The sequence below is a fragment of the Ricinus communis genome, chromosome 4 (assembly GCF_019578655.1).
Source record: "Ricinus communis isolate WT05 ecotype wild-type chromosome 4, ASM1957865v1, whole genome shotgun sequence".
Classification (NCBI taxonomy): domain Eukaryota; kingdom Viridiplantae; phylum Streptophyta; class Magnoliopsida; order Malpighiales; family Euphorbiaceae; genus Ricinus; species Ricinus communis.
In genome coordinates, this window is record NC_063259.1 from 22,962,142 (window position 1) to 22,973,877 (window position 11,736).

General features: G+C 27.3%; 1 protein-coding gene across 4 annotated transcripts; it reads right to left on the reverse strand.

Annotated features, from left to right (window-relative positions):
• Nucleotides 1-7,504: 7,504 nt before the first annotated feature.
• LOC8285778 (zinc finger protein JAGGED) lies at nucleotides 7,505-10,176 on the reverse strand. 4 transcript variants are annotated; one of them, XM_025159534.2, is made up of 5 exons: nucleotides 9,644-10,176; nucleotides 9,370-9,464; nucleotides 8,888-9,019; nucleotides 8,483-8,564; nucleotides 7,505-8,161 (listed from the first exon to the last, which is right to left on the reverse strand). In XM_025159534.2, coding segments are annotated over exons 1-5 (831 nt in total). In that variant the 5' UTR covers nucleotides 9,646-10,176; the 3' UTR covers nucleotides 7,505-7,641. The 4 variants fall into 4 exon arrangements, with proteins under 4 accessions (XP_025015302.1, XP_048228545.1, XP_048228544.1 ...); XM_048372588.1 differs by having other exon boundaries at nucleotides 7,505-8,164; XM_048372587.1 differs by having other exon boundaries at nucleotides 8,888-9,022.
• Between the last annotated feature and the right edge of the window lie 1,560 nt (nucleotides 10,177-11,736).

An 11,736-nucleotide genomic window follows, 5' to 3' on the forward strand; every position in this document is an offset into this window, starting at 1 on the left:
CAAAAAAAATATGAAAAGAGTTTATAATATTAATAATAATATAAAAAAAGCAAACTCATTAACTTGATTTAAGCTATACTAATGGTTAAGTCTAAATTAAGATTAATTGCTAATGACTCATTCGCATTTTTACATAGTCTCAATCACCATTCCGCTCATCATCCTCATTTCTACGACTTTTAGGCGAACTGTGGCGGATTTCAGTGGTATGATCAAGAACTTGATCGACAGTGTGCTTGTGAACATAGTATTACAGATATTGCCATCAACGAAGCTCCAATCAGAGCCACCATATCTATATGTAAAGACGGCAAGGACGACTCTATAGGCGATGAAAAGAAGCAAATGCCAATATAATGTATTTTAGGTGGGTGTTTATAAGAGAAGTGTTAGTTATTTCTATGTCTGGTATAGTCTTAAAGGTCAAGAGTAATATTGATTCCGGTTTTCAAAAAATAATACTTTATGGGTGTGTAGAATAGTAATTCACCTATTTTAGTCGTTAGTAGTCTATGCGGACTACTGAATATTGACGAGTTCTTAACTCATTTATGAATTCGCCTTTAGGCGAGTCTACATCAACTATTATAGATTGAAATAAAAAAAAATGGATGTGGTACTAAAATGAAACAAATTAAAGAATTGATACATATGAATATAAGTAGCAAAGTTTTGTTACCAACGGAACAATTTATCGAAAGTCAAGTGCGACATGAAACTTTTCCTTTACATAAAATAAAAAAGTGGAATGCTGATATGTAGCTCCGTCCTACGCGTCATCAAAAATTAGACGAATTTCTAATGGGTATCGTCACCTATAACAGAAATTAAAGTTTTAATATCAAAAAGAAAAAAATTAAAACATTGATATCAATTAGAAATATAGACTGAGACTATTACTCATTTAAATCTTCATTCATAAAAATTAAGTTACGTCTTTGTTATGTATACACATTATAGGTACGACTATAAGAAATACAAAAGAAAAAGAACTTGTTAAATTTCCCTAAACCTTCTTTTTTTAATGAGTAAATACTGATAGATATTATTATAGATATAATAATATTAAATCTCTGGAATTTACCTTTGCTAAACTAAAACCTAACATAATAGATAGGATTTTTAAATAAATCTCATCCATTAAGTTAATATATTTTATAATACTAACTTTATGTAGGTTTTTCACACTTTTTCTGTCATATCTTCTATTCCTATGGACTTTTTTATAATAAGTTTTTTCAAATAAAATATTAATTTATTTAAAGTAAATTCTATAGTTATTATTTAACAGCCTAATAGTATAAAAATCTAAATTTTTGCAAAAGCTTGGAATTCTGACCAATTCTTTAAAAATTGTCAATTTAATCATACTTTAGCCAATTGAGTCAATTTTGGTTTAAATAAATTATTTTTTAAACTTGAGCAATGTAAACAGTAACATGAATGTTTATTAGGATATGAGAAATCTAAATTAATGGAACTTAATACCACTAATTAATTTTGACTTCTTGTCTCCTAAATGGTATCTACATTATTATTCTCTTTACTTAATTTTATCCAGCAATTCAATTTGACCAAAATTGCATTCAATTGTCAAATCATAACTAAATAGATAAATTTTTTATAACAGATTTTTAGAAAGATTTGGATTTTTAAGCTATTAAGCCTTATTTGATACCCAAAGTATTTAAATTCATTTGTAAATAAAATAAAATTTTTAATGAATTTTAGCTTAAAAATAATTTTAATGTTTGTAATTTTAATACTAATTACTAATCGCAAATTTAAAGTTTTAGAAATTATTAAATATAAAAAAATAATTTACCAGATATTAAATATAAAGGAAGTGCTTTTTAAACTTCTTTTTACAGATGTGAAGCACCAAAAGAAAAAAGTGAAATGAATATCGCATTTTCTATTAAAAAAATTATAGTTATTGTAAAATTTTATTAGAGCATATCCAGTTAGCTATTAGATTTAAACTCAATGTTTAGTTTGTAGTTTTATTTATATAGTAATTTATTAATTTTAAAATTTATTTATATAATTTACTTTAAATATATTAATTTTATACTATTATGTAATTTTTATCTTTTTTAAATTTAATAAATTAATATAGTTAATATTTAATAACATTTTAATCTACTAAATATATTAATTATAAAAGACTTTGCCATATCACATAACTAATCCACATTCTTATCCTTGTAAGAGATAGCAACATCACAAAAATTATTCTAAATTAGTCATTTATTTATATATTGTATGACACTTGTTATTATTTTTATTATTAAATTAAACTTATATATAAAATATAATAAAAATTTTAAAATTTAAAATTTATTTCTAATATTTTAAAAATAATAGTAAATTAAATAATTCTAAATTTTTTAATTTTTTTAATATTTTAAAATTTTATTAATGTAATTAATTTTATTATTGTATAATTTAATACTATAAATGTAATCGATATTACTATTTTTTAGAATTATAATTTATTATATAATTAAAATTAATTTATTAATGAATATAATTTAAAATATAATTTTATAAAATTAGAATTATTATCTAATTTAAAAATTAATTTATTAATTTATATAATATTAAAATATAATTAGTATATTATCTCTTAAAATTAGAATTCTAGTTAATTATAATTATATTAATCTATAAATAAATAAATAAATAATATTATAAAATTATATATATAAATTTAGATTTTATATATTAAAAATAAGTATAAATATTAAAATAAAAAATTTATATTAAAAATGACTATATATAAAAAGGTATATATATATATATATATATATATGAAGTATAAATAAAGTAAATAATATATATAAAAATAAGTGTTGAGTACTAAAATTGCGAGATTATCTCTAGTTCATATCTGTGTTATTGTCGGATACCAACCAAAAATCAGCCAATGCTAGGTGGACTGACCCACCCAATATACATAGAAGTAAAATATATATATATATATATATATATATATATATATATATATATATATATATATATATATATATATATATATATATCTCCCAACATGTTCCTCTAAATTAGTAATTCGACCAGTAAATTCGGAAACTTAAACTTAATCTCCTCTCGTATTATCCGTAACATGCTAAGTTATTTCAATAATTTTAAATTATTAAATTTATAATTATTTATTTCTTTATTTGTGCGTTACCGTCATTATTATTAATCCAATTATAAATTAATATTATTAGTATAATAATATAAAAATTATTTTAAAAATATTATTAATTAATTTTAGTATTATTATCAAAGTAATTAATATTATTATTTTCAAAATAAAAATTTATAATATAATTAAAAAATTAATTTATAATTGAATATAATATTAAAAATATAAGTTAAAGATGTTTATTTTTTAGAATTATAATTATTATCTAATTAAAAACTAATTTATTAGTTAATATAATATTATAATATAATTAATATACTATTTTTAAATAGAATTAATATCATTATTTGATTAAAAAATTAGTTTTTAGTTGATATAATTAATATGCTACTTTTTAGAATTAGAATCAATATTTAATTAGAATTATAACTTATTAATCAATAAATTAATAAAAAATTTATAAAATTACATATAAATTTGAATTCTATACGTCAAAAATAAATACACATGTCAAAACAAATATTTTATATGTCAAAATTAAGCACACATATTAAAATAATTTTAGACATCAGATATATAGTTGAGATTTATTATCTAAATTCAAATATTTAGTAAAATTTTGACTATTTCAATTTAAAATAATAAGTAAAGATTACAAACATAATAATAGCATATTCGAGTTGAGAAACAAAACAAATGAAGCTCTAAACTATGTCAAATTTATCCTAAAAACTTAAATTATAAAATGAGCCTGTAATAGTAGTTTTATTTCTACCCACGAATACACATTGAACTTAATATATGAACAAGTATATGTCTACTTTATCTTATGCTTAAATAATTAATTAATAACACAGAAATAAAATACGATCAAATTTTGGATTTTGATGATAGATATGGAGTCACAAATGCTTGATTTATGTCATTAAATTGTAAATTTTGTACTGTACTATTTTGTATTCAGCGAAACCAAGTGATCTGAAAATAACTACTTAGATTATTGTATGTTTGCTGCACAAAAGAAAATCTTATAATTGTACATGAAATCAGAACTCATACAACATGTTGTTCAAAAGGTTTATTTTTTGTTTTTTGTTTATTAACGTAAAACCACGTCTTATGGTGAAATTATTAATTTTACAAAAATATCCATATAATTTTATAGTCATAGAAAGTATTTAAAGAATTTAGATTTTTATACAAATTTATAATTCTTTTATTTATTGGAGAATAATAATATAATTTCATTAATGATAAAAATAAAAAATAAAAACAATAATAATACTAAGTACAATAAAGTAGTACAAAATAAAATTGCGATAAGTATATAAAAATACTATGTGGTTTCATTATTTAACAATTTTTAGTACATGATTTTTTTTTCAAACAGAAAGATACATGTAGCTACAGATCGTAATAAAAAAAGTATCTCACTGTTAAACAGTCTCGATTTGCAATGATTCAACCATATTTATGTCAATCGGTCATTATTATCAAATTGTTTGTATTTAATAATATGAGTTTGAAATTTAACTCCTAATTTTTCCAATATTCGACTACTAAATTATGATTTAAGAAGTCACAAATCCGATGATATTAATTTAGCCGTCAAATAATAATGTCTTGAGTTGTTAAACTCTAAGTCTATATTATCAAACACGAGAAATATGATAATAATAGCTGAACGGAGTAAAGATAGCTAAATCCCTACCAAATGATTACATATTTTTTTTATCACGATTTATAACCACATGCTTCTTTTTATTTGAAAAAGAAAATCGCATATTAAAAATTATCAAATGATGAAACTACAAATTATTTTTATGTATATATTTCAATAAAATTTCAGTTAAATAGTAAACACTTATATTTTTATTCTTTAATTGTGTTGACAAAACTTTTTTCTATATAACTTTTTTTCATTTAGTGGCTATGTAAAATTATAAATCAGCCATTCAGACTTTACATGGTACAATTGCTAGAACTCCAAGAAACCATTACTACTATTACTACCATTTCACATTTATTAAATTCTCTGAACATCTTCAGAAAGAAAAAATTAAATATCATTGTAAAAATTCATACAGACAATCAAATACTCTATCAACTCCATAATATTTCATAAAAAGAAATTCTTGGTATCTTAATAATAAATAAAAAAGGAAGAATTAGATCTTTTAGATGTTATTGAATCGAACAAAATAAAATGTGAAATTTAAAGGGTTGGAGATGTAATGCTTTTTAATTTATAATAAACTAAAAAGTCAAAAAATTAGATCTTTGTCAAATCTTTAGCGTAAAGTAAAAACAAACTAACTTAGAGGAGGGAAAAGTCCCAAAAAAAACTTTAGCCGCAAGAGTTCTTTTTTCTTTTTTTTTTCCACTGATGCTCACGGTATCTAATTTCAATTTTTAACTTTTTATTCTTTTTTCTAATAATTTTTTTAATTATAATAAAATAATTAAATTATATTTTCATCTTATTTGAGTCAAAATCTTTTATATTCTTTTAGTAGTAAACATATGACAAATCAAAAATATATATAGAAAAAGATGTCATGACTACTAAAGTTTTAGCATTTGAAATAAATCAAGGCCTTCCAAGGAGAAAATGAATTTATTTGGTTAAAAGTTCATTTAGGATCTTATTTTATATTTACTTTTCTTAATTATTTGTTAATTTTATTGATTAAATATTATGAATATTTTATTTTGCCTTTATGGGAGTTTGTTTGTCTTTAATCATAGAAGTTGGGATGAGTTTGATTCGGGTATTTAAAAGATTAGATTTTTTTAAAGACTCGTCAAATAAGAATAAATTATGGCTCAATATAGCCATCGAGTGGAATGTGTTTCTTGCTAATGCGTCAAACGCGGCCAAAATGTTGTATTCAACTTTTCATGATCAATGAAGTTTAGAGAAAAAACTCATTTTTATAACAAGATTAGTACGTATTTCTTGAACGTAGTCACGTTTATTTATTAATTATTTTTAATAATTTTTTTTTTTAAAAAAAGAATAAACTAACCTGTAATTTTTAACCCTACACATATAGAAATTTTAGAAGTACAAATTTTGTTTCTTGTATTCGCATTTTGAGAAAACTATTATAGTATTATTACTTAGATGAAAAGATTACCCTAAAAATAAAATGTATCAATTATTCAGCTCTATCTCTAACACCTTCAATTAATTAAATCTTTTTTCAATATATGACTATATAGTTTTATAATTCTTTTATTATATTTTCCATACATTTTACTTTAAATATAAGAAGTAATTTAAAAAAAATATTAAATTTTATTTGGACCAAAAATAACAAACGAAATAGAATAATCTTTTTAGAAAGAGAATTGAAAATAAAAATAAGATAGTAATTAAAATAGTGAATGGAATAAAATTCAAAAAGTAAAATGGTGAATAAGAAATCTCATAGTTGGATGTGGAGATCAGATAAAGAAAAGAAGAGTTGATGACTCTAATAGCACTGCATTTAATGCATAGCATATATCCATCAATTAATATCGTTAGTGAAACAGGAACAGGATATCAGAAGAACAAGTTACAAGGAAGAGATCCACTGCTCTTACAGTCTTTTAATTTATTGACAGATTTTGATTGTTTCAAGCTAATCAACAAGCTTTCTGTACTAATTAAATGGTTAAATGGAATTCGAGAGCCACTTTTTTCTAGGCTTTTGCCAGCACTGCAAAAGCATTAACTAAACGGCTAAACATGTCTACATAAAATATTTCAAGGAACTAAAAGATCCCAAAGAAAAATTGGTTTCTTGAGTTTGTCTGTGAGTGTATATGTGTTTGAGATGTTGAGAGAGAAGAAGGGAAAGAAGAAGATTATAGCCCTCATTAGTCATGGCTTTGTTAAGAAAAATCAAAACAATATATATATATATATATATATATATATATATATATATATATATATATATAAATGAAGGGAAAAGAGAAAAGATACTATAAAAGAAAAGAAAGTAATAAATAAATAGAAAAGAGGAGAATGCCATGCAAAATGAACTACAAATGCAAAAAGGGGTTAGGAACTTTCAGTTGAAATGTAAGTCCTTGTCCCACATAAGAAGCTCAAGTCCCCTTCCTATCACTGTTGGAGGGATAGTACAATTACACCAACACCAACACCAACACAAAACCCCCTCCAATCCCCTATTTGCTTGAAGCCAAACTAGCTGAGAGTGTCAATGAGCTCAGAAAGCTGCCCCAATCCCTGTACATAAACCAAAAACTTCTCTCCTTCCCTTTCTTTCTTTCTTTTGCATGACTCCATTTGTCAGTTTTGTTAGGTCCCTCTCTTTCTCTCTGGGTGCCGTGTCAAACCAGATAAATATACTTCAATTGATGATTACTTACTCTTATCAATCCCACATCGAGAGAAAAAAATAATAATAAGAAGAAAAAAGAGTTAAAAAAACTAAAAGAAAAAGAGAGGGAAGTATATAATTAACAAAACTTCAAAATCCATCTTGAAACCGATTGATCGATGAAGGAGGATCTAAACGCTGTTGCTGTGATCCACCTCCTACTCCTCCTGTTGCTGCTGTTGCAGCAAAGCTCCTTCCCCAATTCAACCCTTCTTCCTGATTGCTCAGTGACCCGTCTCTCTCTGACCCTCCACGGCTGCTACCCACACCGAATCCACCATGTCCTACTGGTGCACCAATGCATGTATAATTTGATTCTTGATGAGAAGAACCCATGTTATAGCTCATAGGGTATGCTTGTGATGAGCTGCTACTGTTAAGAACATGGCCTATGTAGTAATCATTAATGGGTTGTTGAGGATATTGCGAGGGATATGACGGAACGCGGGAAGGAGATGTGTATAGATATGGTTGATGAGGTGGCTGTGGTGGTGCTGATTGTAAGATTGTTGATGAGGAACCAGCGAACAGTCTTGGCTGGTACACTGATCTGTATGGATCTACAATGTTGCTTGTTGGATGGTAGCTTCCTGGTCCAATCGGGTGGCAGCTGCTAAGAACATTTTGCTTTTCTTTTAGTTTGATCATCCAAGAAAATGATTGCATAATGCAATTTCTGGTAATGATAATGATATTTAAAATTGAAATTCAACAGCATATGTATTACATATGTTGAATTTGGTGCAACAATATTAAAGAGGATCTTGATTGATCAAAAACTCTAGGAAGTCGAGGAGATCATTAAATTACGAGTAACTCAAAACAGCATAACGGGCCAACTATCTCAAGAAAAGAGGTAGAAAAAAAAAGGAAGAAATGGAACAGTAGAAACATTAAAGAAATGGTGATGCGCCTTGGGTGTTATACGTACCCTAAATGAGGACCTTGAGCAGCTAGGTTATCACTATTGAAGACCAACTGGCGAGCACGGTTCAGTGTCTCTGTCTCTCTTTCTGAGCAGCCAACGACACAAATCAAATCAAACATCAAATCAAAATAACCAACAAATACAACAAAGTTTTCCCACCAAGAATTTCAACAATACACCAACTTGGTTTTTCTCGAGACTGATCATATGATATGACTACCCTAGTGACTGATTTTACATGTTTTTTATTTGTCATGGCAGATCAACTCATTGTAAATAACAACCACTGCCCATTACCCCATTCTATATAAAAATATTTTTAAGAAAAAAATCTTATCATTTGTTTGATGATCAATCAACACACATGTAAAGTTAACAGAAGAAAAGAGAAAAGGGGAAGAAATGTGCCTTGTCTATGTCGGTTCATGTGGCCTCCAAGAGCTTGAGATTTGCAGAACTTAAGGGAACAAAACCTACATTCATAGACTTTACCACACTCATCTTTCCCATCCTTAGCGCCGCTTTTCTTTTTCCTGTAGCCTGCTAACAAAAAGCAACCAATTAGAGCAACTTCGATGAGACCATTCTTAGCCCCCTAAAAGCCCAGCCCTAGTTTCTCAATTATTGATTAATGAAACATCAAGTTCCATTGAAAACCCATTTTTCCTTTTCTTTTCCTTCTTTATTTTTTTTCTCCTTGCCTCCTGTTCCATTTCTTTCCCTCCTCTAATTAAAGATTATGAAAATAGTTCACAGTGATCCCCTTCAAATTCCAGAGGTAAAGATTTAGCCTTTTCTCCTTTCTTTTTCCTAAAAAACGATTGGCATGTATTATCAAACACTTGTCGTAAATAGTTCAGTAACAAAAGGAAAGAAAATTTGCAACATACCAGAGGAAGAGCTATCATCATAAGCTTGTTTACCATCTCTAGTACTATAATCATCAGGCAAATTGTTGAGGTCTAATGGATTCCTTTCAGGTCTCCTGGCAAAAGAAAGAAAAGGGTTGAATGTAACAAAAGAAAATAATTGATCATACTACTAGTAGTATAGTAATAGTAGCAGTAAAAGAGAGAGAGAAATAACAACGAAGTATTTAGTAATAATAAGAGAGTAGAAAAGAAAAGTGTAAGAAAGAAGGAGATGGGGAGGGTGGAGACCTACATGGTACCGACAGAGAAAGACAGGAGAAATAAAGAAAAAAAAATTATATGAGGTAAACAATCTTTCTTTCAGATGAGAAGATAACTAAAGCTTTAGAAAATTATAAGACTTTCAGTTTGAGACTGCAATATAGAGGCTAATTGGAGTGGAGGTGGAGGAAGAAAAAAAAAAATGAAAAAAATGAAAAGAAAAGAGCTTTGAAAGTTCTCTATCAGTTAATCTGCCAACGCTTCTGGACTTTTATCTCTCTCTCTCTCTCTCTCTCTCTCTCTCTCTCTCTCTCACCCTATTTGAAAGAGAGCAGCAAAAGGGACAGTGTGGTCTCGTGACTTTAAAAAGGGTGGGGGTGTGGGGATGCAAGGGGTTTTGTGGGTGGTTATGTTGAGAGGCTTATTATTATGACACACAGGTGGTTTAATTGTGTTTTTCGGTGACGAATTGAAAGATAAGTGCGGAATGAGAGGGACATTGCCTGAGGGGAGGGTTCTTCTTTCTTTTCTTTTCGTTTTTTTTCTTTTTTCTTTTTTTCTGCCTAACTGGAAACGGGCTAGGTCTATTGCCCTAGAACTAGTAGTATCATGTTCAATGGTATAATGAACTATTTCATATAAGAGAAAGAAAGATATGGTGATCAGGCTAATTAAAATAAATAAATAAAGAGATTTATCAGTAGATAAGATATGACAATCAAAAACACACAATCGTCAATCCATTGTCCTTTGCATATCTTCCAGCATTAATTAAAGCTGTGCAATTGCTTTAGCTTGCCCTACAAATATGCTGCTGTATCTATATACTTTGGCTCTCTGCTCATTATGTTGATGGAAAGGCAAGGGCAAGCATTGCTCCAAGTTGTTCGTTTTTTTTTCTTTTTTTTCTCTTTTCTTTTAAGAAAATTCTTATTTTTATGTTATTTCTGCATATGATGGTCCCCATTTGTAAGAAGCTTAAGGTGGTGAAGTGGGCATCATTGTACGCCCCTGGACTTGCCATGGATCATGGAAGTGTTACCATCAGAGTCTAATTGTTAGGGTTTTGTGAGATCTAAGTTGGAATATGTAGTCTCAATAACCCCACACACATGTGTTGTTTTATTCTTTGGAACTTCCTACTTCCTTCTTCATAGTCATTATCAATCAACCTGATTCCTGAAACCAGGTTACAAAACCCACTTCTTTTTCTATCTTTTTAAGAAATCAATCTTTTTCTTGTTCTGTTTCTTTTTCTGCAATACGAATAAATATTTTTGCATCGATGAGTCATCTTTCATTCAAACAGAGACTCACTGCATATTAATCCAGACAGGGTTGAGCTTCTTTTTGGAAGTCTTTATTAATTACATGATGTTCATTAAAATGTTAAAACGAGCAAACTATCTACTAATAACTGTTAGCTTCTCTTTCAAAAAAAAAAAAAAAAAACTGTTAGCTTCCTTTTAGCCTAGCCACCTGCCGCTGCTTTCACCTGCAGTGTGTTGTTCTTGAAAAATCAATGAGGCCTAAGAGCTTTATAGAACAACCTTATTGGGTTTTCAAAGAGGCAAATTAAAAGCAGGTGGTGTGTGTATATATATATATATATATATACAATTATATTTATATTTATATATAAACTTTGGACCACTCTATCTTTACTGGCCTTGACTTGATGGTATTGATTATGATTAGCATAACATATTTGTATGGCCAGGCCAAGCAAGCAGGCTAAGGCCATGTATGCCCAAACATCTGAAATTTTTCTTACAAGTATTTGGATTATTACTTCAAGTGGTCCTTCCCACCTTATGTCCACTAGTAGTCCACTAACATTGATGGCAAATTTAATTTAACCATTTTCAGTCAAATTTTTGGAACTTCACTTCTACCACAAAAAGTAGTATACTTTAACTGCATAACATTCTTTTTTGTTTAGTTAGATTGCTCAGATCACAAGAATTCAGCAAACCTAGTGGATAAAAAATGAAAAAAAAAAAAAGAATTATATATATATATACCTCATCTCCTTTTTCAAGTTCAAATCTAGCTAAATGATGTCATGGAAGAGAAGAACTTTTATCCTTCATTATGTAACTCAACACCAAAAACAAATTCTAT